Source organism: Balearica regulorum, chromosome 3 (assembly GCF_011004875.1).
Source record: "Balearica regulorum gibbericeps isolate bBalReg1 chromosome 3, bBalReg1.pri, whole genome shotgun sequence".
Taxonomy (NCBI): domain Eukaryota; kingdom Metazoa; phylum Chordata; class Aves; order Gruiformes; family Gruidae; genus Balearica; species Balearica regulorum.
Window position 1 is genome coordinate 77,459,463 of NC_046186.1, and position 23,207 is coordinate 77,482,669.

The following is a 23,207-nucleotide window of genomic DNA, read 5'->3' on the forward strand; positions in this document are numbered from 1 at the left end:
CAGTTTGATCCTTCCTTCTCCACAGAGTCCGCAAGACTTGCATTAAAAATTCTTTCTACTTGTAAGCAAAAAAAAAAAAAAAAAAAGAGTATTTAATCAACGAGGCACATCAACATTATACCGCCATTATAGCACTCATAAGAACGCTCACTTTCCAGTGCTGATATTTTAGAAAGTGAGTACTGAACTAGATGTTTGAGCTTATGGAGTCTGTATTTTTTCAAATATTTTATTGTAGTCTGAGCTGTCCATAATTAAGAGAATAAGAACATTAATTATGTGAATACAAAAAACACCCGCAGGCCATCCACATCTTGAATTTCATAACAAACATGCAACAGGCAGGACAACAATCTCCACACTATATGCATGCTACATCAAGTCTGTGGGCCTGATTTCCATCTCACACCTGTGCAAAACAGAAATAAGCCCACTGAATTCTGCAGACTTCCACAGGGCACGTAACAGAAAAGAGCAACACTTTATGATACACACATGCAACAGTAGTTCTCAAAATACAGCGTGTATTCTAAAACTGTGTAATTCATCTCTATGCAACACCCTCAGAATTTATTCCTTATCCCTAAAGTAGTCCTTTCACATTTAAAAATCAAATGATTAGAACAAACATTTACTCCCCAGCATAAGAGATTGCATCTTTATGAACATGATTACATTAGCACAGTTCAATGCCTTGTGTCAATTCTCAGTGTGTCTTATCTACGGAGTAACTTTCAGTATAATAAAAAATCAGCATGCTCTGAGACCCAGTTGTTGGGCTGGCTCACAAAGAAGATTCAAACGGTCAGATCAGAACAATTTTAAGGTTTGTAATATTTGCTTTAGCATTTCCTGGACTCATATTACAGCTTTTTAAGTGTGTTTCAAGGCAGCTGACCTAGAAGCTGGTTTCATATTTTGGATTTCTACAATACAAATAGATCCTTCACAAAAGTATAGTTAGTGGTTCAAACAACCTCACAGATTTTCCTCTGTGTTCTGTTGCTTGGTCACTTTATGTTAGGATGTACTTTCTGAATTCATCTTTAACAGAGAGAAAAAATGCTGCCTGAAAATTAGGAAGCTAACTCAGCTCTTTAAATAGCTTCAGAGTAAACAACAAAACACAGGCATGCACCAATGAACACTCTTTCAAATAAGCACATTAAGACATCGATTGAAAAATACTTATGGTTGGTTTTTTCTTCCTGGATACCTCGATTTACAAAGAGAGTAAACAAAAGAAACAGACATACCTCAGCCCAGAACTCCGCATATATATCATTGGCCGTCAGTCTGGTAACTGGCCACAACTTTGTTACAGAACACAAATCACAAGCCGTCATCATCAGGCCAATCACTCTATCTCTACAATAAAATAACATTATATTGTAAGTTTGGTAAAGAATTAATGATGACACTGCAAAGTTTTTATTTGCCCTTCCTCAGCTCAACCAGCAGTGAAGTATATATACCACAAAATTTCTCCCACCTTGCTTGTTTATTCCTCACTTGCTTATGATTCATTGGTAAGGTGTCACGCAAACGGTGTATTACATTCCCTGCATTGTTTGCAACCAGAGCTCATGGACTGTCCTCTGCACAATCACATTCATAGAAAAGCACACAAGTATGCCTGCCTGTTAAAACACTCACATGTCCCTCCTTAATTTTCTAAAGATACAGTACAAATCTCTAAAAAGAAAGACGGCATATCCTGTCGCTTCATTTCTTTCTGTTGTTTAAAGAGAGAGGAACACCTGCTCCAAAAAGAGGAAAAACTAGATCTGTCTCAAGGTACTCTGTCATTGCTTTGTCGGAATGAATTCTAACCCTGGCAGACCAAGAATCCTGCACGTAACTCTGTCCTGTACACTGACAAACCTGTTCACAGAATAACTGAACAGCATCAGTAGGTTTAAAATCATTATTAGAATAAGGTTCGTGCGCACACACACACACACAAATATCTTATATATACAGTTTCCTAGCACTTGTCTACTACCCAAACCTATGGTTTATGAATCACGGTTTTATAAAGAAAACTGGCAGATTAATGAATTCATGTGTTTTCTACCCAATGGAGAATTTTAGATTAGACTTAAGAACACCTGCATCTTTGTTAATAAATGCCTGTTCCATGGAAAAAAACCGCACAACTTGCTAACTTGCATGCAAATGTGATGACAGTCATTAAAATTGTGCCAACAAATATAGGGAAAATACACAAATACATGATATAATCAATAGATAAACGGTAAAGTGCAATTCCCCTGAGTTAAGGCAGAGGATTCATCAGCCATGTCAGAGCCAAATTTAGCATTTCATTGCATTTACAGATACCAATGAGAAGTCTTGGATTCTTTAGCCACATTACAAACTGATGTTCTATCTTTGGGCATGTGGCTTTGCACTGAAAATGCTCTGAGGCAGGCAAGATAAATAGAAACATAATAAAATATTCAATCATACACTAAATAGTTGTGATCCTAAATTTTATGAACCCTAAATTCAAGGTTTCTGGTAAATTTCAGTCTGAGATTATCAGGAGCTACTACATCTTTGTCTTTTTAAGATGTTGAGGTTTATTCAAGTCTGATAAGCTTCAGTTCCATATTGGGAAATAAGCTTTTAAAAACAACCTTTCCTACATTGTTGTAATAATTTATTCAAAACTACTGGCAAAAACCTGTAAAACTCCTCGGAAAGAAGACCCAAGTAAAAAAGTTCCTTTTGAAAAGAAATCAGAATCATGACTCAATATTTTCCCATGTTACCGTTCTAATTTTTCCCTGCATTAGATTCATGGCAGGATCCACTTTCTAGTAAAGAAGCTCTGAAGGGCAGCACGAGCACTTTAATGAAGGCTGTTAAGGGACACATCTCTCATCCAGCGTGCTCTATATTTTGCTTATGCAGAGTCATGTATTTATGAACACACTTGTATATTCTTAAAACTTAGAGATATTTTAATTCACAAAGCTTGAGATCTGACCAGAATTCTTTCCAAAAAAAGCGTGTTGACAGAATAATAAAAATATTGACATAAAAATAAAGTAATTATTGCACTACACATTTTCCCCCACCAACTAACTGCCTGTGCACTAATTTTCCTCTGCAGATGATCTATCACTGAACTGTGCAGATGACATCCAAAGGCAGTGACATGCAAATATAAAACAATGGAAATTACTGTTACATACTTGGAATTTTATACACAGCTGGTCTTAGAAATCTCATATGTAAGAAAATTACTCTGTACACAGACTTCCCCCCCCCCCCCCCAAAATAAGGTTTTTCTTCCTAGGACTAATGCCAGAGTGAACTAATACTGGTGTGCTGCTTTACCTATGTGCTTGGTTCTTAAGGTTTAATGCTCCCGTCTGATGCAGCTCTTCAAGCTGTTTTCTATTTCCAAAATACAGGGCAAGGTCTGTGGCAATGATGGCTTTCCGGATGATCTCAAGTACTTGCTCATATTCGCTGGAGCTCAGATTGGAGAAGACATTGTGCCCTTCCAGCTATGAAAAAGTAAAAAACCAATAAAAAGCACAAGCTCTAATTCTGAGATGATTTCAGTCTTTACTTCACCAGACAGTTTACAACGGTTTTACAGCCCAATGACAATTTTTGTTGCAAATTCAAATGTTGACAGCCTGAAATTCCCATTTTTCTTTTCCCTTTTTAAATACTGTCATGAACCCTCTGACTAAGTCACTGATTTGGTTTTGAGACTGCTCCTTCTGAAGCTTAAAGGTATTAATAAGAAAAATGCTAGCTTTTTCTTCTCTGATTTATAAGCACTACACAGAGCACTTCCAGACAGTATTAGCTTGGGAACTTGTGATTCAATCCTGATCTAGAGTACTGCATTGCCAAGTTGGTAAACTGTCTGATTCACTCTAAAGTATAATTTTGATACTGTATAACACATAATATGGATAAGAAAATATCCAAGTTGAAGTGCTAAAATAATTTTATTTTCATAGTGTTCCAAATGAAATGTGCCTGAAATTGCTGCATTTACTGATGCAATTTTCTTCATAGAAATAAAGTTAATTACAGAATTTTAATGTATATGAACATGTAGGGGAAAAAAGCTGCTTTGTTCAACCATGAGTTGACTGACTCATGAACTAAAGACAATGGCTTCCACTATGGAGGCTCTGGCAACACGCCACTGTCATCCCTTTTCAATTTCCACTATGTATTATTGCGCATTTAACTGACAATATCCATGTCCTGTGATCACTCGTGAAGCCGTATCACATTTTGAGAAGTCAACACTGTTCGCCGTCTCTAAGATTTGGAAAACAACTTGTCAAAATTCTTCCTAATATTGAGAGGAAACGGAGAAAAATAAAAAAGAATGAGCCAGCCATGTCAAGGTGTGCACATTCACAAATAGAAAATATTATTAAAATATATCAAATGCAGATGTGTTTTGACATTTAACTGGCATTTGGGCTGAAGCTCATAAACAGTTTCCCTGACTTTTGTCAAGCATTTACATAATTTGTTCAAAAGAAATCCTCCATGGTACAAATAGGCTTGGTTTCTCTCACCATCCGGAACGTAAATGTCATTTTCCAACATTTTCACATGGACAGGTAGATTTATTGTGAATAATGAACAGAAAATACAGGTTTGTCTATGTCTCAATGCTCCTTTGACAGACTCCTAAGTCATAGAACATGATGTTTAAAAAAAGTTCAGAACATTTTAACCCATCATCAACCCTTTGGGAGCAGGAAATGACTACTACTAGGTTTCATGATTTAGCATTTTGGGGACACTTTTCTCCCCAATCTTGCTGCCTAATCCATGACAACAGGCTATTTGTCCAAATATTTAAATTATTCTGGATTCTGTTCTTTAGGGTGTAGAAGCTGCACTGGCAGAAAGACCACTGTGACAGCTTCTGTTCATACTACTAGAAAAGAACTGATTCAGTTAAGTACTGGCAGAAGCTGTGATTTCTGAGCATCTCACGTAGGCTTTTGAGTAGTACGCACAAAGTGCAGCTCCTAAGATTTTATTCTTTCCCTGCTGAGCTAAAGCTAGTGAATGGAATCCTCTGTATTCATTAAGTATGGTGTATGAACTGCAGGTGGATGAGCAAAGCAGCTATGAAGTTGCAAACAGTGAAAAGTACTGCAGGTTACTAACATACAATTAAAATTCATTGAGATAAACCCTAAAGGGTTTGGTGGGTTGGTTGCCCCCCCCCCCCCCCTTTTTTTTTTTTTTTTTTTTGGAACAGTCCAGGAATTCGGTAAGGCTTTTTGATTCAAATGAAGAAACAGCAAGTCCAACAGGCTGCTCTAATCTGCCTTTGCTGCAAATCACCACCCGTGGGCGCTTGGGCAGCCAGTGTCTGAATCCACAGCCCTGACCACCTTCCTCCCTTTCCTCACTCACGCTGACGGCCAAGGCTATAGGTGGTAGCAGGGAAGCAAAAGGGTTCCCTGCCTTCTTGGCAAATGGGACTCTCACCGATTACAACATTTCTGCAGGAAAAATGCAAAACGGTTTTTGAAGAATGACCGAAGTCTGCTTCACGTAGCCATAGTAGGACAGAGAAGTGTTAAGGACTGAGGAACTTGCTCACTGTGCACAAACTCACATGAAGAATGAATACTAAAAATCTAATGCCATACCACCACTGAAGGACTCAATTACACCCTCCTACATGGAGGAGCATTCAGAGAGATAAAGCTTCCATTCTCTGATGAAATGTATATGATACCTAAAACCATAATCACAAGATGTGCTTCTGAATACAATACAGAATATGTGTTTTTCCTAAAAGGTGATTAGGTATTTAAGAAAATAAATATCTTCCCCCTGAAAGACCAGAAAGAAAGAAAAGTTAACAACAAATTAGTGGCACAGTAGCATGGTAAGGCTGTGCATTGAGCATGTGCATGGTAAACTAAAACCAGTGAGCACAAGTATGTTATGGACTGGCAGTGGTTTCATAGGTGAGAGTTCTCACTCTTCTATTTCAGCATGAAAAAAATTTTCAATTATGAGAAGATGTCTGTGTGTCAGTAGCACACTTGGATTTCCCAAAATGTGTCTGCATGCTTTCTTGTAGTTTTCTATTCATTAAACATACAGATGCATTACTTCATATTAGGAACTCTCTTTCAAAGTATATTACCTTACTCGTGTTTTATTTCAAATTGCTGAATAACAAAAAAAGCACAATATTGTACTGACGATAACATAATGAAACAAGTTTGAACTTTTCATGCGTGCAAAATTAAGATTTCCTCCTTCATGCCACGCATTTAATGTTCACGAAATTTATTACAGCAGGTTTTCAAGCTTCTCATGTAAACTTTTGCCAGTTCTTGAGTTTTCATTCAGAATTTCAGGATGATTGAAGACTTTGTTGAAATACATTATGCCAGAAATATCTAAGTAAGTGAGAAACTGATTTTTCATTTTCAAGTTCCTATTCCATATGGTCATGGGAAAAACCCTCATTGACCCAGAAGCTAAAAGCTCCAAAGGAAGGCCATAAGCAAGGACCTTTGAATACACAATATTTTTTATAACATCAAGATTTTGAGAAAGCTATATTTGGCACTAATATTGAATGCTTGGGTTGCTAATTGTGAAACCTGGCTTGCTGTAATAAATCTTCCACTCTTCTAAATAAGCACTACAATTCGGAAATTAAATTAAGCATGCTTCAGAAAATCTACTGGGTAATGATGTGACTCCTATTTCCACCACTGGACTCTACTCCACAGAAGATACAATTTCAATAATCCTACCTGCAAGATGGACACAGTCTGTGAGAAATGGTGCTGTTCCATTGTTGACGTGGAATAAAGAGCAGCTAAGGGGTGATCAAATTTCTGAAGATAGCTGTTGCTGTAACCTCTGTGATCCAGGTCATGACACAGGCATGCAACTAAAAGACCTTTTCGCTACAAAAAAAAAATAAAAATTGAGATAAACATGAAAAGTAAGATGTATTTCCTGCCCCTAGATGTCACTCTCTTCCCAAAATACTGTAGAAGTTGCACTACGCTTACACTGCCTTAAAAAGCACATGGAGAAACATCCTTAAAATTGCGAGAAACACAAAAGTGAGGATGTGCTGAACTAAAATTCTCAGTACAATTGTAATTCAAAACTTTTCTATATTACAAATTTAAAAAACATTGTTGCATAATCACATCCTATTGGAGGGATTCTGCTTCAGGAAGAAATCTGAGTTTTAAACAGATAGTCTGGGCATCCACTGAGTCTTTACCATGTTTATTAAAAAAATAAAAAGTGCAGTTAGTGAGGGAAAGGAAATACATAAGATGTATGATCTCCTGGTCAAGGCAGCTGCACCAAAGTCCGATGCTAGAGACTGCAACTCTCCTCGAAGACACTGACCAAGTCTCCTAGGTGAAATTTTTCCTAGGAAGCCACAGAAACACTGGAAAACGGCAATTGCAAACAAAGTAAGATGGTAACTGTTGTTTGTTTTTGGTTTTTTTTTTTAATTTCATTAACTCTTAATATCCTGAAGAAATGGAGTCCCTGAAATATCTCTTTCAAAGCACTAAATACGTGAACACTTGCAAAAGTTTTTCCACACAGCAGGTGTTTTGAAAACACATTCATTAATGTTTGTGAAGCAGTCGCTGTCGGCATTGAGTATTGTAAAAATGTCTTTATAGATTTAACAGCTCTGTCTTACAGTTGGTTCTGACGAGTGTTCAATAAACAAGGATAAGGCTATAAAATGAAGCAGAAAAAGAATACTTATTAACCACCCATTAAGTGAGCAACATCCAACCTATATGCTGTACTGAGGGGCATATGATTCTGTGGAAAAATAGGAAACAATGACGTAACTAAAGATTTTATCACAAATATACAATGGGCAGAATTCAGTTTGTAGCAACCCTAGCTGTATTTCTGATTTTCACACCTTAATTTTTATTTTAAATCCTTCACTTTTACTTTTAATGATGTCTTTTCCATATTGCATCTTGTGAAGTTCATTTTTAAAAAGCATGTAATAAAACAGATGATACAGCATCACATGTCCACACAGATCCCCAGCAGAAGTGAAACCCTTAGGAAGATAACACACACCTATAGTACTTGAAGTCTTAGATATAAGGAAGAAATTTTTTTAGGATGAGGGTAGTGAGGCACTGGAACAGGTTGCCCAGAGAGGTTGTGGATGCCCCATCCCTGGCAGTGTTCAAGGCCAGGTTGGATGGGGCTTTGGGCAACCTGGTCTAGTGGAGGGTGTCCTGGCCCATAGCAGGGGGGTTGGAACTAGATGATCTTAAGGTTCCTTCCACCCCAAACCATTCTGTGATTCCATGAAGTCATGCAGTAACAGCCGTAGGAAGCTGGTATCCCCTTTTCACTACTATCAGGAGGGGCAAGACATGTAACCAATAGACTTGAAAATCAGTCTCTGACAGCAAAAGAAAGAGGAGTCTCAGAATCCTTTGTGCTACCTGTTAGATCGACTGGGCATAAACTTTTCTGTCCTTCCTCCACAAGTTTAATTCTCCTGTTGCATCCTTTACGACCTGTGTTTTTTCCAGTCTTGCAATTCTTGTCAGTCTGTCCCTTCTACCAGATGGTTCTCTTTGTCTAGTTTGTCCCAAACTCCATGTCCCAGGAAGTCACTCTTGTCTCAGTCCTTCAGGATTATACAATGACTAATCCCAGTGCTCTTGACCTTGTACCCATTGTCCCTGCTTGGATCCCAACTCTTTGACCACTGCCAACTGCTGGATCTTATTTGTCTCTAGATCAGAGTCCCCTTTACAGTGTTTCATCCTTCTCTTCCCATATCTAAGTCTGTCAAGATTCATGTCATCATCCCTCACCTGAGATAAACCCATCCTAGTTCCCCAAACTTTCCTTGAGCAGTTTCCAGTATTCTTGTGGATTCACTTCCAGTCTCAAGAAAGGAGACTGCTAGAAAGAGCTGGAACATAGGCTGGGATAAGTCATTCAAATAGATGAGGCTGGCTGGAGTTTGGCAGGGAACAAAGACTGCTTCCTTCTCTCAACCGCTTCCTCTTTTGCTCTTCCTGTCTTTCTTACTCTGCATCTCCCAAAAGATGGGGCTTACTACTTGGTTAGTATTGAATATTATAAGAACTTTAAATATTCCCTGAGGCTGCAATCCACAGATTTTTGTTGTTAAAGGAATACTGATTATTTCAAACTTTGTCAACTTTCAGCATACGCCTGGCAAACGCTACTTTCCTATTTCGATGTCAATTTTCAAGTCCCTGATTTACAGCAGAATAAGCTAGACCTTTTCAAATGAAAGATCACCACATTTTATTTTACTCTTATATACTGAAAAAAACCCTTGATTTCTCCTGTCATGTTTCTTTAAAAGAGTCAGTTTTGGCTGAAGTTTCCTCAAATGAATCAGCTTGAGGAAGTCAGAGCTTGGAAAATGACAGACTACATGGCTAGTATTTGGCAAAGTTATACAGAACTGAAAGCAGGTTCTCCCAGTCAGAAGTTTCAGGTAGTATTAATGGTAGACAGTACTCCCAGTTGCACCTACCATAATTAAAAAAAAAAAAAAAAAAGTGACAGTTCTTCATAGTGTATATTAACATTTAACTATTCTAAGCCTTATATTTTATTATTATAACTTTTCCAGTCAGTGATCTATTCAAAGTAATTTTTTTTCCTGATTTTTTTAAACATTATGCATTTATCTTTAAAATATGTACATGCACGCTAAGGAAAATTGTTGTATAATAAAAGCTAATCAGTGCCTTAGCACATTTGGAGAACTCTTTTCCTTCCGTCCTTTCTACTCTTCTCCTTTACTCACATACATCAACCATCTCTGCAACACCAAGCCCTTCTCCCTTGTCCTCCTATTCAGGGTCTCCCAGTCCTCACAGGGTTCAAGATCCAGGGTGTTTCCCTCCCCTCAGTCAGATCTGATGGTTAGTTACATAATTAAAAATGAAGACTGTGGTTATAAGTGGGCAGGGAGAACCTCAAAATGTGGACATCGACTTATAGCAAATCTCCTATTGCTTCTTCAGTGGACAGACCTGAAAAATGTGAAGGAAACACTAGGATTAGGAATTCTCCTTCCGCAAGCTTTCTACTCACAGCCATTCCTCAGCAGGGACACTTGTATACACTCTGCCCAAGCTGAAAGCTGAATAGTATAGAAAACGTACTTCTACGATGACTGGTACCTCTGATGAGGTCTGGTAACCGATACAATCATTTCACCTACCTCTAGATCAGTGAAAAGCCCCTGGTTGTTCTGAAGTATGGCATACATGCAATGTGCAACGGTAACTGCATGCTTCCAGTTGTGGTAGGGCACACGGCGATAATTCTTCTTTACAGACATAGTAAATCGGCATAGCTTTTCAAGTTCAAAGCTAGAAAAAAATTGATTTGGTCAGAGACAAGAAATAAGAAAGAGAAAATAACCAACAGAGGAAAAAAGATGCTCTTTGATTTCCTCTTCTTGCTAGGATTGACTCTCATTGTGGATGACTCATTCATTACAAGAGTCATTCGAGTTTTGGCAAGGACAGAGGAGCGTGGATACCTGACAATGCTCTTAGTTTAATCTGTAAAGTTCTGGAACAGAAGTCAAGCTACCCAGCTCAGGCAACACAATTTTATAACCTTCCCTGCTCCCAGAAACTTGAAGTGTGGTTTCTTTCAAGCGTTATCTATTCAACCTGCCAGATAGCGAAAGTCTGCATCTAATGGACAATTTGAAAACATCATTTGTGATCAAAACAGAGAATTAGGGGGTTTTAAGTGAATGACACAGAAAAAATAATCCTGTTTAAATTAAAATTTCAGTCAAACACCAAATGCATAAGATGTTTTGAATAAAAGAAGTTGAGATGCTCCATATTGACATTATGAAAAGAAAATTTTAGTTTTCCTAAGACTTTGAGATTTTTTTCCAGTTTAGTCAAATGAACAGAAATTCACATTTCCCTCTTTCTTCATTTTTCACCAAACAATATTTTGTTAAGTAATTGCCAGTCAACCATGAAAATGCCACAAATCTGTAGCATTTATGGGATTATTTCTTAATTTTTTTTTTTATATTTTTGCTATTAATATAGACAAGCAAAATGAATTTATGATAGTATATTTTCATTAAGGTAATAACAAAAAGCAGTAATACAGTATTTGTTATGTTTGGCTTATGTGCTCATCAAAATCACTTTTGAGAGAGTTCATATTCTGTAGTACCAGAGCTCTGAACAATCTTTAATAGACTTTATCTACCGATGTTCCTTTGAAAGGAAAGCTGAATACTTTTTGATTACAGATGGGAAGTTCAGCCACAGATCAGATATCAGGTAAAATTTTCTAAAGTACCTAATCCAAGCTGCCCAGGGTGAAAAGGGAATATTACACTTGAGCCCAGAACTGAACTGAAGATGCTAGAGTCCCAAGTCACTAACTTTTTCCTTCAGACAGATCAGTTTTCATTTATTCTCATTTTTTTTCCCTGTTACTGTGGTTTGACTTTTTTTTTTTTTTTTTTTTTTTAAGTTCCATGTTTTGATAATTTCTTGGGTATCTCAGGGAAACGGTATCAATGTTCTAGTTTTGCAGTATGTGTGGGCTTAGAAAACAAAGCTGAATACCTCTGACCTACACGTCAAAATGTAATCACATCTACTATATGGAACCAGTTAGACAGAAAAACATCTTTCTATGGTTGTGTGCTGAGCAAGGTAATTACTCTTCTTAGCCTTAGTCTGACATTAGTAAAAATGGAAGCATATTGTCTTTCAAAAAAGCTTTAGGGTTTCTTTTTTAATTCTAGAGAGCTAAGTCAGCTTTCGAACAAATGTTTGAATGACTGTTTACAATAGTACATCATAATTCAGAATATCACAACAGTTACTTCCATCTACATCCAATATCAACTTGATGGTTACTACAGGACAGTACAGTTATAGCCAAAGGGCAAATCATTATCAATTATACTTCAATGTAGAATACTATTACTTACGCCACTGCTGTATTTTGTATACTTGATTAAAGCAGTAAAATATTATTTCTTCATGAGAGCAAAGAAAATGTAGTGAGTATCATAGATTTTACTCCAAAATCCCCCCTAGACAGGCCATTATATATAACATAGTTGTATACTTAAAGGCACAACCTTACTCCTCAATATATTAAAATCAAACTTCAGTCTTAAAATAGCTGTACTAGTTTCAGGGAAGTTTAGTTCTTTCAGAAATTAAATACAACGTCAAGCAGATATCAATTCTTTCCCATGAAAGTTACACCTTGAAAGAAACAGACTGGGAGGCAGAGAGGGAAAAGAACAGAACTCAACTGGAAATTTGAACCCCAATCCTGCATCCACGGCCATTCAGTCAGGAATGGAAACAAGGTAGCTACACTGAGCAGTAGAGAGCAGTATTTAGAACGGTCACCCACTTGGCAGTACTGAAGCAGACATGAGAAAGACCCTCAGGTTTGACTGTATGCTCTGAGGGCATGGAGATTCATCCAGTTACTAAGATGAAACAGTCACCAGCAAATGTTTCCCAAATGTTGCTCCGTTTTGCATGGAGATGCTTCCCCTTTCAATTGCCTGCCCATCTGCAAATTTTTTTCCATAATTTGGAGCAGCTTCTCTCTTTCAGCAATGGGATATACTTAGCCAAGAGGCTACTGATCTTAGTAATAATGGACAGAAAGAAAGGACAATAAATGAAACATTTCATCTGAAGATCATTCACTTCCAGAATTAATGCAAAATGATGCCGATAATTGATTTATTTAACAAGATAAGATCTAACTGTGGATTACTTTAACCATATACTATATTAATTTCAGCAACTACAAATTTGAAAAATGAGTATTCATGGACCTTCTCTTCTTTTTGGCAAGAGTGCCTTTAATATCTTCACTATCTTCTGTCTGAAAAGCAGTCTCATCTCAGAACCAAACAATACTTCTATATATTGGAAGGACAACTGTTTGGATGATATCGTGAGTTCTTTTACCTGGCTATTTCCAAATTTTATTAACTGAAGGCCAAGAAGCTGGGACAAGAAATCCAGTCTGTTTATTACAGCCCTGTACAGACCAGACACAGTAAATAAATTCCAAAGAAAATAAGACCTTGTATTAGAAAATAATTATCTCAAAATTTCCTAACAAACAAACAAACACGTAAATAACAGAATTAAAAGAAGAAATCATGTATTTCATACCAGGCTGTCCCACAGGACTGGTGAACCATGTAGACAAAAATGGCAGGCCAGACATCCTCATACGGACTGATATCAAAGTGGTATCTAAGAAGAAAGTTTCAGCTTAGTAAGGACAAACACCTTCTCATTCTTACTAAAAGCAAAAGACAACTAGCTAACATACATCCAACAGCATTCACTTGTTTCTGAATATACACAGAAAACTGACTTTACAGGCTACGTTTTCCAGCAATGTAAGTGAATATATTTCTGCTAAGGTCAATGGAACTATGCTTATAGAATCATAGAATGATTTAGGTTGGAGAAGACCCTTAAGATCATTGAGTCCAACCATTAGCCTTTGGTTAGCCTTTGGCTTTGTTTAGTTAATAGAAACATAAATCTTTATTTAATTATCCATTGGTTAAGTAATGTGCAAAGATGTTTGTTCTACAGAGATGATGACAGCTTTTCAGGCACTGCTAAAATATTCCAGACTTTCCTCCCAGGAATTGTAAAGATAGTGTCTCTAATAATATATTTACTGGCTTTTTTTCAATAACTTCTGTCATGAATTCTGTGAGACTCACTTTAATTTTAATAGAGAAAAAAAAAAAAAACAACTTTTACTGGCTAATTGAAATTAAGGCTGAACTTCAAAAATCAAACATTTCATACTGCATTTTTTAAAAATTTCATTAGCTGAGGACTTCTCCCCTTTTCCCGATATCAGCATTTAGGCCTAATATTAGGGACCCGCTCAGCAGAACTGTTTGTCCGTGGATTATTAATTAACCCCTTTCCCTGCACCTGCTGTGCCACAAGTCTTCTATTTACTTTGCATTGAACCCAGCTGAAAGCGTGCGCATATGTGGCATAGTGAACGGCACAGCAGGTGCAAGAGAGCTGAAGGTAGCTGAATTGCTTGCAAAATGGTTAAATGTATTCAGATTGCTCAAACTAAAGGATGTTAATATAATTTAGAGTGAAACCTGTAATCTTTGCAAGTAAAAGTCATTTTTGCTGAGGAGGTGGGTTATATAATATCATCTAACAAAGCACAAGAAATTGTATTGCGAAGAATAAGCTTCTATTAGGGTGTAATCCTGCAAGCTGCTAACACTCTGGCTTTCGAGCAAATCACTTCAGCATGTAATGAACTTTAACTGTAAGCAGCCCCTATTAAGCATAGGCTTGTATGCTTTGCTCGCTCACAGCTACAATGCTCAGCACCTGACAGGAGTGAGCAAGCTCTGGAGATTAGGTTCACAAAGACAACTTAGATTTTGTGACTCAGTATTATAGAGTTTTGACTTTAGGCACCTGGTCACCACAGTAGAATTTATTGTCCTGGGCTGGAATCAGTGAGGAAAAAACCGAGATGAGTCCTGGTGTTGGTGTTGAGTGGGGACTGACTGATAAAATACAGGTAGAGGCACATCTTTAGCATACAGCAGACCCTTCAGAGCTGAAAGTAACTGAATTATTTCAGGGAAAGGCTAAGAGGCTGAATGGGAAGTCCTCCTCCAAATTTAGGCCACAACTCTAAACTCTAGCACCTGGGATTCACAACCTTGAATTATCTTCAGAAGTTGAGATCTCTCTATCCATTTCCCCCTCCTTCAAGAAACAAAGGCAGATGCACAAAATACAGACAGCAAACAAAACCAAACCCCAACCCCCCAAAACCCAACCCCAAACAAACCCAGGAATGAGCTGAATCTTTTATTCTAAAACATATATAAGGGGATGAGATCATGCACCTGGTCTTAACTAGTGATGTTCCAGCTCAGTCTCTTCTCTGGCTTTGAGCTGTTGCTGACTTGGGACTATCAAAGAAAGCTCATGTCTACAATCTTTGGATAGAACCTAATGCTTAAAGCAACTACTCTAGCTCCCCATGTCTGAGGAGTATGCTACCATTCTGAGTAGGCATTATTTTACATCTTTGATAGATAAATTTTATTCACAAGTCATTAAGTACAACCATGTATAAGAAAGCCAGAGATAAACCCCTATGATTTTGGAATCATTCAATAATAAAAGTGCTTCCTAAAAAACCCTCCACTACACCTAGGAAAAAAAAAAAATCATCTTTTTCACAGACTGATACAAGATGCAACTGTTGCTATACGAGAAAAATACTTACAGTTCAATTTCTTTATAAATATGCGGAGGCAGTGTACAGTGCATGAGGTTTTGCCACTCTTCTGCTGTACACACACTGTGGTAGGATAGCTTCTCCATCGTTACACGGTAAATACACTCTGAATGGCGAATTCTGTGGTACATCTGCAAAAGGGAAGTCATTTATTAATGTGAAATTTTAATAAAGGAAAAAAACATTTCTTTCCCATATTCAAGCACCTATGAATACACATCTGCAAAATGTGTATTCATTTTTAAAATACACATCTGCAAAAATGTTAGTGCTTTTGGCTGCTCAACTTCACACATTAGAAAAGCGAGAGATTATATGAAATTCAGTACTTCTGAAAAACTGGGCCTTCTATAACATCATTCTGCATCTACTCGGGTAACCATCTAAGGCTCAGCTGACTTTTCACTGCATCTGAGCTTTCCCAAGAAGAAAGAATCAAAACCCAGGAGTTAGAAACAGAGCTGTGGCCCTTGCGATATGCTAACAGAAAGAAAACTGATAACAGGGCACGAATTATATTTTGTGCTACTGCACGAATTCAGCTATTAATTGGCACAAATAACTGCTACCTATGCACGGTAAAAAGTACGTGAGATGTTTATCATACCTACATTACATTGCAATAACTGTGAAAAATAAGTACAGTTAATTATTGAGAGGTTCAGACAGCTATTGCAGACATGGCATAGTTTGTAAACAAGTAAGGACACAACAATTTTACTAGTAAAGATAGTCCTCTGGAGCAGTGTGCCCTGAATGGTAACATTCACCATCTAAAAAGTGTGAACTCCCACACAACTGAGTGATAGCATAGTCCCAAGTTTCATTTATACGCAGGACTTTCTACTTGCCTTGAGTTACATGAAACAAGTTTAAGTAATTGTTAGTAAAATTTGCTGCCCCAGTATACCGACAGCATGACGTTGGTGAAATGGCTTAATGTAAAATCACCAGGCTTAACTGGCATTGCATTGTATCTTACCTCCCATGAATATGACACATTTGTTGTGTATTGCATTTTTATTGCATTTATTGCATTTTTATACTTATATAATAATGACCATTCAATTGCTTATGCTTCCTACAGGAGTACGAATTTTTATGATGACACAGGGTTTGAAAACAAAAATAGCTACCCACTTTTATCTAGAAGCATGGATAATTATGAGTATATTGCAGAGCATATGAATATATAAATTGATATCTTTGAATATTAAGCATATGGAATAGAGAGAATACATAACATCTCCATCTCCCAGTTAAATTTGTAAAGCATGTGATCTGAATTTATAAAAGTAAATCAGAATCATACTTTCTAATGGTAAAGAGAAGACAGGCAGATATCATTCACATTTCAGAGCTTGCTTTCTCAGTTTAGCTACATGAAATTGATGTATCCAGAGTACAACTATTTCAGAAAGCATCAAATGAATCCTTATCATCCTCTTAAAATACAATAATTCAGCAAAGAATTCAATAATTCCTGTTTCCTCATTAATTCAATGAAACAGACTTATGAATCACTTTAATAATCTGGAACATCAAAATCCTTAAGTAGGATTCTAAGTCTTCCCATTATAACCAACAGCTTACAAAACTGTAAATAAAACTTACGTTAGCACAGTGTAAGGCTAAAGCACAAAAGACTGCAAACATTTTAAAGTTGTTCTCGTCAGTTTTAGAGAAGGCACTTCCACTTATTTTGTTCACCATTTGCACGACACCTATTACACTTCCTCGGCTTACAATAGGCATGCACAGGATATTTCTGGTTGTGTAGCCTGTGTAGAGGTCTACTTCTCTGGAGAGCCAGAAAAGAGAAAGGAAAAAAAGAAAAGAGTTAACATTATTAATTAATATTATTCCTTGATTCTCGGAAATGTTGATGTACAATATACTAAATAGTTTTAAAGTAGATTTAATGAGTACCTGCAAGAAGTTCACCTCCAAAGCTCTCAAATATTTCCATCTAATGTGTCATATTTAGAAAGAACTTTTTAGTCGTTTAATCTCCATTTGCAAGATAAAGAAATAATACTTCCTCAAATGTACAGTCAGCTTATTCATAAAATTAAAGAATACATTCAGGTACTTAGGTATGCTATTTGTTAGTGAACCTTTTTTTCCTCCCTTGAAACTAACCAAATGGTAGGGAGGCTAATAAAGAAAATCAGCAATGCCCACCTAACTGGGCAAAGTTCCGTAACAGGAAAAAAACCCTAAATTTTTCTCCCTTATATTTATACTTGATAAAAATAATACTTTTTATTTGCACTTAAAAATATCTCTGATGGCTAAAGCCTTTAAAGAGATATCTGTAGGCTGTCTCCTCATCAGAGGATCACAGATCCATGAATGCATCCTAATATGAAAGTGGTGAGCTATCTTCCCCTCCTTTGAATAACATCCTACCTGTTAAAGCGTGGATCTGCATAGGCATCAGGGATGTTAAGGACTTCTCCTGTTCTTGCCACTTGACCAGCTATTCCTTTTTCTATAGAAAATCTGCAGAAAGTAAAAATGTGTGTTATTCACAATATGAACTATCTGGAAAAACATTTTAGGCACGGTAATGGATATTTATTCCCAACCAGTGTCATTTTGATGCTTGTAGGAGAAAAGTCTTACAAGACAACAACTAGTAGTAAATAATAAAATAAAAAAGCACATACTAATAGGTATTTTCTGAAAACATTTTAAATAACTACATAGTTTAACACAACAGATGCCATAATATGACCATTGTAGTGACAAAAAAAAAAATCAAAGTCTTCAGTAACCCTGAGGTTTATGCCTAATAAACATGACATTTGTACAAAACTTGAGACCTGTGTTTACCTTTACAAGCTATTGATTTTATCATTGCTTCTACATAGTTATTGTTTCTTTAGACACATCATAGGCAATATGGAGCTTGTTTCTTCGGGGGCGAGGAGGGGCAGATGGATTAGGTAAAATAAGCTTTGGAAAAACACTAGCGGAATATTCAAAGCTAAATATTATATGCATTTGTCATGTAGACTTCAGAATAACTAGCGTTTTTCATCTCAGGACATGCAAAAAATGCCATGGTACTAACTGCATCCCTTAATCACCACAAGAAAGTTAAACACAATAAATATATTCTGGAGTTGAATCCAAAAAATCTACAAGTCTGTCTTGCAAGGAAATACTTTTCAATTCTTTGACATAAAACATTTATGACAACAAGCACAAAAGAATTTGTGGAAAAAAATAAGTAGAAAAAGAATCATATGTGGAACACTTTCAAATCTAAATGTGCCCAGGTAGTATGCTGCCCTCACTGAAGTTAGTGACAAAACTGACAGGATTTCACCCTGCAGACCTGATTTTAAGTTACTTTCTTCTGCTGCTGCTTACATGTACATCACACCAACTTCAGGCTCCTTCCTGATGACTGACTGACTCAGTGTCACTTTCTTACAGTTATTTCAGTTGTACTTCTCTTTCAGTATAGAGGACCCATGAAATGGCTCACACCCTTGCACTCAGAGTCAACATTTCAATAATTTTCATACAGAAAAGACAGAAAGACATAAGCAAGAAAAGCAATTATCAAGAAGGTGTATGAAAGTGTATGTATGTTAAAGCAAGCCACCTTCTTTAATTTACACCACCTCCTTGCTTGTCAGTACCGAGATTGCACCAATTTTGATTCCTTCCATTCTTAGTCACACAATGTAGTAAGTGGGAGTAAGTTTGTCTAAAAGAGTCTAAGTGAAGACATGAATCACATCTCATACTGGCCCAGAACTTTAAAAGTATAGGAGGAAATAAAAAAAATTCTCAGAAAATCCATGCTGAGTATTTCAACAAGATTTTAGTGCAGGATATTTAGTCATACATTTCTTTCTTTTGAAGAAGCTGCAAGTTTAAAACTTGTGTGTCTTTGGAAATCTCATTCTATATCTATTAAGAATTCGTAATTTTTTAAAAGTAAAAAATGTTATATTTACTTTGTTGTTTTGTCTCTTTCATTAAAAAACATGCAGGTGCAAAAATTACGTACTTGTGACATGAAACAGAAACACACATCAGTTTGAGGCAGAGGATCGTATGTATTCATTACAAGCTGATATACAATATATTTTCAAATTCACCACTTCAAGCATACTTCAGAATCACAACTATTTAAAAGTTTGAAAATACTCTAAATCCACATGAGAAAAAGTAAAACTAAATTACTGGACTTGAACTCTTCAAAACCAACGACCAGTCCATACTAGATTCTACATATGCCTAATCCATCTGTAAGAAGTACAAATTGTGACTTCCTTTAGATGTGCTTGAATCGCACAAATTTCAATTCCTCTTGGGAACCCTCTTGGGAAAAATAGTCCTATACTGGCAGACTATGGATTAGGTGCACCTTTACCTGCCTGCACCTTTACCTACCTCAGAACACCTCTGTTTTTTTCCCAACATGATTTCCAAAAGGACCGCCTCCGGAAGACGGCATTTCCAGGAGTGACGTTATAGCTTCAGAGACGTTGTTTCGATGGCACTGCAATGTCATTCCCAGAAGTACTACCTTCTGGAGGCGGGTCCTGGTGGGAATGATATCACAGTATGACAAGTATTGTCAGGGTACCTGCAGATAGGCACAGAGACTGGGTAATAAAATGCCTGCACATCCGTAGTTATAATGAAACTGCATTCTTCTGCTAGCTACTCTTACCTTATTTCTTTGGTCTTCTTGAAGACAGGTTTCCCATCATTTTCTTCTCCAATATCAAAAAGGTCTGAATACAGCTCCTTATTTTTGTGGTCAACCTGGAAGAGTGCACACCTATCTGCATTCACCAGGTTTTTTGCATATATCTATGGACAAAAAACAAAACTAGAGTTAACGGTCACAAGTTAGATTATCTTCAGTCATTTATCTGATAAAAACCTAAGTCCCTAGAAGACAAAAGTTTTGAGAAATTATCCAGTATGAAAATCTGTTTGAAGGAGCATCCACCTTCACAGCCATGTTTTAGGATACAATTCAAAATGAAAGCGTGTCTTTTATTCAGCACTTTTTTGTAAATTAGAGTGCTGTCTTTGAGAAATTCAGAACTATCTTTAGAGGCTTGAATGTTTGCTGAAAGAAAAAAGGCTTTCCTATTACACTGTTTTTCAAGTACAAGGAATATTTCTCAAAACCTTTCCTCCCTCTATGGAGGGAGGAACCTTTCCTCCCTCTATGTTTAGATATTATTCACCTTTACTTGATTTTAGATAGCAAGACCTAAGAATATTTTTGGCTTTTTGTCTTTATTTTCAGTGCAAATATATCGGCATTGAACGTTCACCAAAGAAAGTACCATAGTCCAGCAATAGAGTTGCATCGTTTCTATCATACTTTGAACCAGCTAGTTTTATCTTAGCAAAACTAACTGCCAGCCAGCACTGTCAGAACAGCAGCTCTTCACTGAAATGGTTCTCAGACAGAACCTGTTCTATCCAATTCAGATACGTCTCCTGTGTTTCTCATCTGCTCAGAAAGTACAGTAACTGCACGGTAGAGCAGGATCTGAGGTGGATCTCACTCAACTTTTTAAAATTGTATATAATAGCTATCTAGTCATTCAACTGCAGAAAGAGGCTGACTACATCTTGGTGTGCAATGCATGCAGATAGCATGTCTTAAGAACCACACAGAAACCATCTAGACCAACTCTACAAAACTTGGAGGGCCCTCCCGTACCAACAGCATCTGTGGCTGGGAAGACTCTGTTGCTTTCCACTCCATTTACTCCATCAGAGCTGTAGAAAGTCAGGGAGACTGCATGCTAAGAGGTAACTTTTGTGAAATATTTCCCACCTAGAGCATTAAGGCGTTTAAAGATCTCAACCACGCACACCATTTATTTCTTCACTCAGAACAGAGTAGATATAAACTGGACCAAAAAGGACAAGGGGCTTAAGCACTACTAATTGAGAGAAAAAGTTAATGGGATGAGAAAGTCTTACTTCTCTAAAACCCTAGCTAAAATCCAGGCCAGTGGCTGAAGGGGAATATAAGTACAAGTATTGCACTGTCAGTAGGGAGGCCAGGGACCACCTTTTGGGTAGGTTGTTTGTAACTACTCAAGTATATTAGTAAGAAAATTTGCAAGGCAATTTGAACTTCTGCTTCCCTTCCTTGCATCTATATTAAAAAACACCTTTTACCACTAACTTCGCTAAGGGTTTTTAAGGAAAATAAAAATCAAAAGAATGCTAAAATCCCTGTACTTTTTTTAATTATTATTACAGGAACAAATCAAACTTTAAGTGCAATCACCAATACGACACAGAATAAGCCACATAATGCTAAAAATCACACTCCCATAAAATGGCAATAAATGTGCAAACATGTAATTCAGTTCATTGGCCCAAGAAACAGCCAACTGCTACAGCTTTCAAAGGAAGCTGAGTATGAAACATCTACGCAGGTTAAAATGCAGAATCATGATGCAGCCAAGTGTTGGAAAAGAAGATGAAAGAGTAAGCTTATTTTACTGCCAATTGTGCTTTCCACCAGACCTCTATTCATAGGAGAGAACAGGGAAGAATATCAATATTTGTGCTCAATGCCATATGTGATATTACACTAGTTCTTTTAAATGTTAAGCTATTTTTAAGCAGTTCATTTAAATTGGAAAAGTCAGTGTTCAAAAATGTGTCCTATGTGCAGAATTCTTCACTGTGTACTAACTAGAATAAGACAAACACTGCAGAATATTTTCCATTACTAATTCAAGTTTCTAAATAAAACCACTTTAATATTGTTTGCATTCTAAGTTTGTTGTCTTTGGATAGTCTAGCTAAGAATATCACTTTGAAGATTGGAGCAAGTATTGGAGTACTGTTGGAGAGTAATTTTTTGAATACATAAATTGAAACAATATTATCACAGACCTGATTAAGATTTAAATTCAGAAAAAAGAACTGCAGTATGCAATAAGTGTACCTAAGGCTAAAAAGCATAATTCAAATAACACTCAAAACATGCTATGAACAATATTTGTAACACTATTCAGGAAATAATTCTGAATTCAAAATTGATTCAGAAAATTATAATCTGTTTCTGAACTATACTTTAATTCATTGATTATACAATCTCAGTTATTTCAATGAACTTGGCTTTCACGGGTTTTTTTATAAAACATTGACTGACTCTGTCACTCCAGTTATGGGTGTAAATACTTTTACAAAGCAAAAGTGAGGTCATGTCTTGCACATTTCATTCAGCAACTGGAACAAATACTCTAGGAGTAATGTTTGACCTCTAGTCCTTCCTACAGACAATAACTTCTCCAGAAGTGTTTTGCAGCAGGTTGCAAATTGAATTTGGGGAAAAAAAAGAATCAATACAACAAGCTGAAGTAAAAAGAAAACCAGAAGGCTGTTACAATTTTTCAAACCTTCTCTAAAACACAATAGTAACTATTTAGTTCAGGGACAGTCACATTACATTACTTATGAAAGCTATGAAATGAAGCTGTTGTGACAATGAAAAAAATCAAGCTGACTTTTGCCATCTTCCTCCATACAGAGATGTTAATACTGTTTGTATTACATGTCCGTTATAAAGAGCTCATATATTTCAATGATGTAACATCTTACTTTAAGGAAAGGAGAATGAAGTACTTTAATAACTAAGACTAATAAACTTAGAAGTGAAAAAGACAACTTACCATTATATGTTCAAGTAGAGAATCTATTGCAACTATGTTATCAAAATACGTTCTGCAGAGAAAGAGAAGTCAGTAAATATTGGCATTTAGTCAAACACTTCTCAGATGGCTGTCATGGGCTCGTTTCACAACCACTTA

The 23,207-nt window shown here is 36.6% G+C and overlaps 1 protein-coding gene across 4 annotated transcripts in view; it reads right to left on the reverse strand.

Annotated features, from left to right (window-relative positions):
- The window catches only part of PDE10A (phosphodiesterase 10A), a 374,774-nt gene that overhangs the window by 13,226 nt on the left and 338,341 nt on the right, over window positions 1-23,207 (reverse strand). For 3 of the 4 annotated variants that reach the window (XM_075748559.1, XM_075748557.1, XM_075748560.1), the window contains exons 10-19: window positions 23,070-23,121; window positions 20,081-20,223; window positions 17,794-17,886; window positions 16,996-17,182; window positions 15,370-15,512; window positions 13,242-13,325; window positions 10,262-10,412; window positions 6,789-6,944; window positions 3,349-3,521; window positions 1,257-1,368 (exon numbers count right to left, since the gene is read on the reverse strand). In XM_075748559.1, coding sequence (XP_075604674.1) covers window positions 1,257-1,368; window positions 3,349-3,521; window positions 6,789-6,944; window positions 10,262-10,412; window positions 13,242-13,325; window positions 15,370-15,512; window positions 16,996-17,182; window positions 17,794-17,886; window positions 20,081-20,223; window positions 23,070-23,121 — 1,294 coding nt within the window. Of the gene's footprint in view, window positions 1-1,256; window positions 1,369-3,348; window positions 3,522-6,787; window positions 6,945-10,261; window positions 10,413-13,241; window positions 13,326-15,369; window positions 15,513-16,995; window positions 17,183-17,793; window positions 17,887-20,080; window positions 20,224-23,069; window positions 23,122-23,207 lie in introns of all 4 variants that reach the window. The other variant, XM_075748558.1, reaches the window with a different exon arrangement.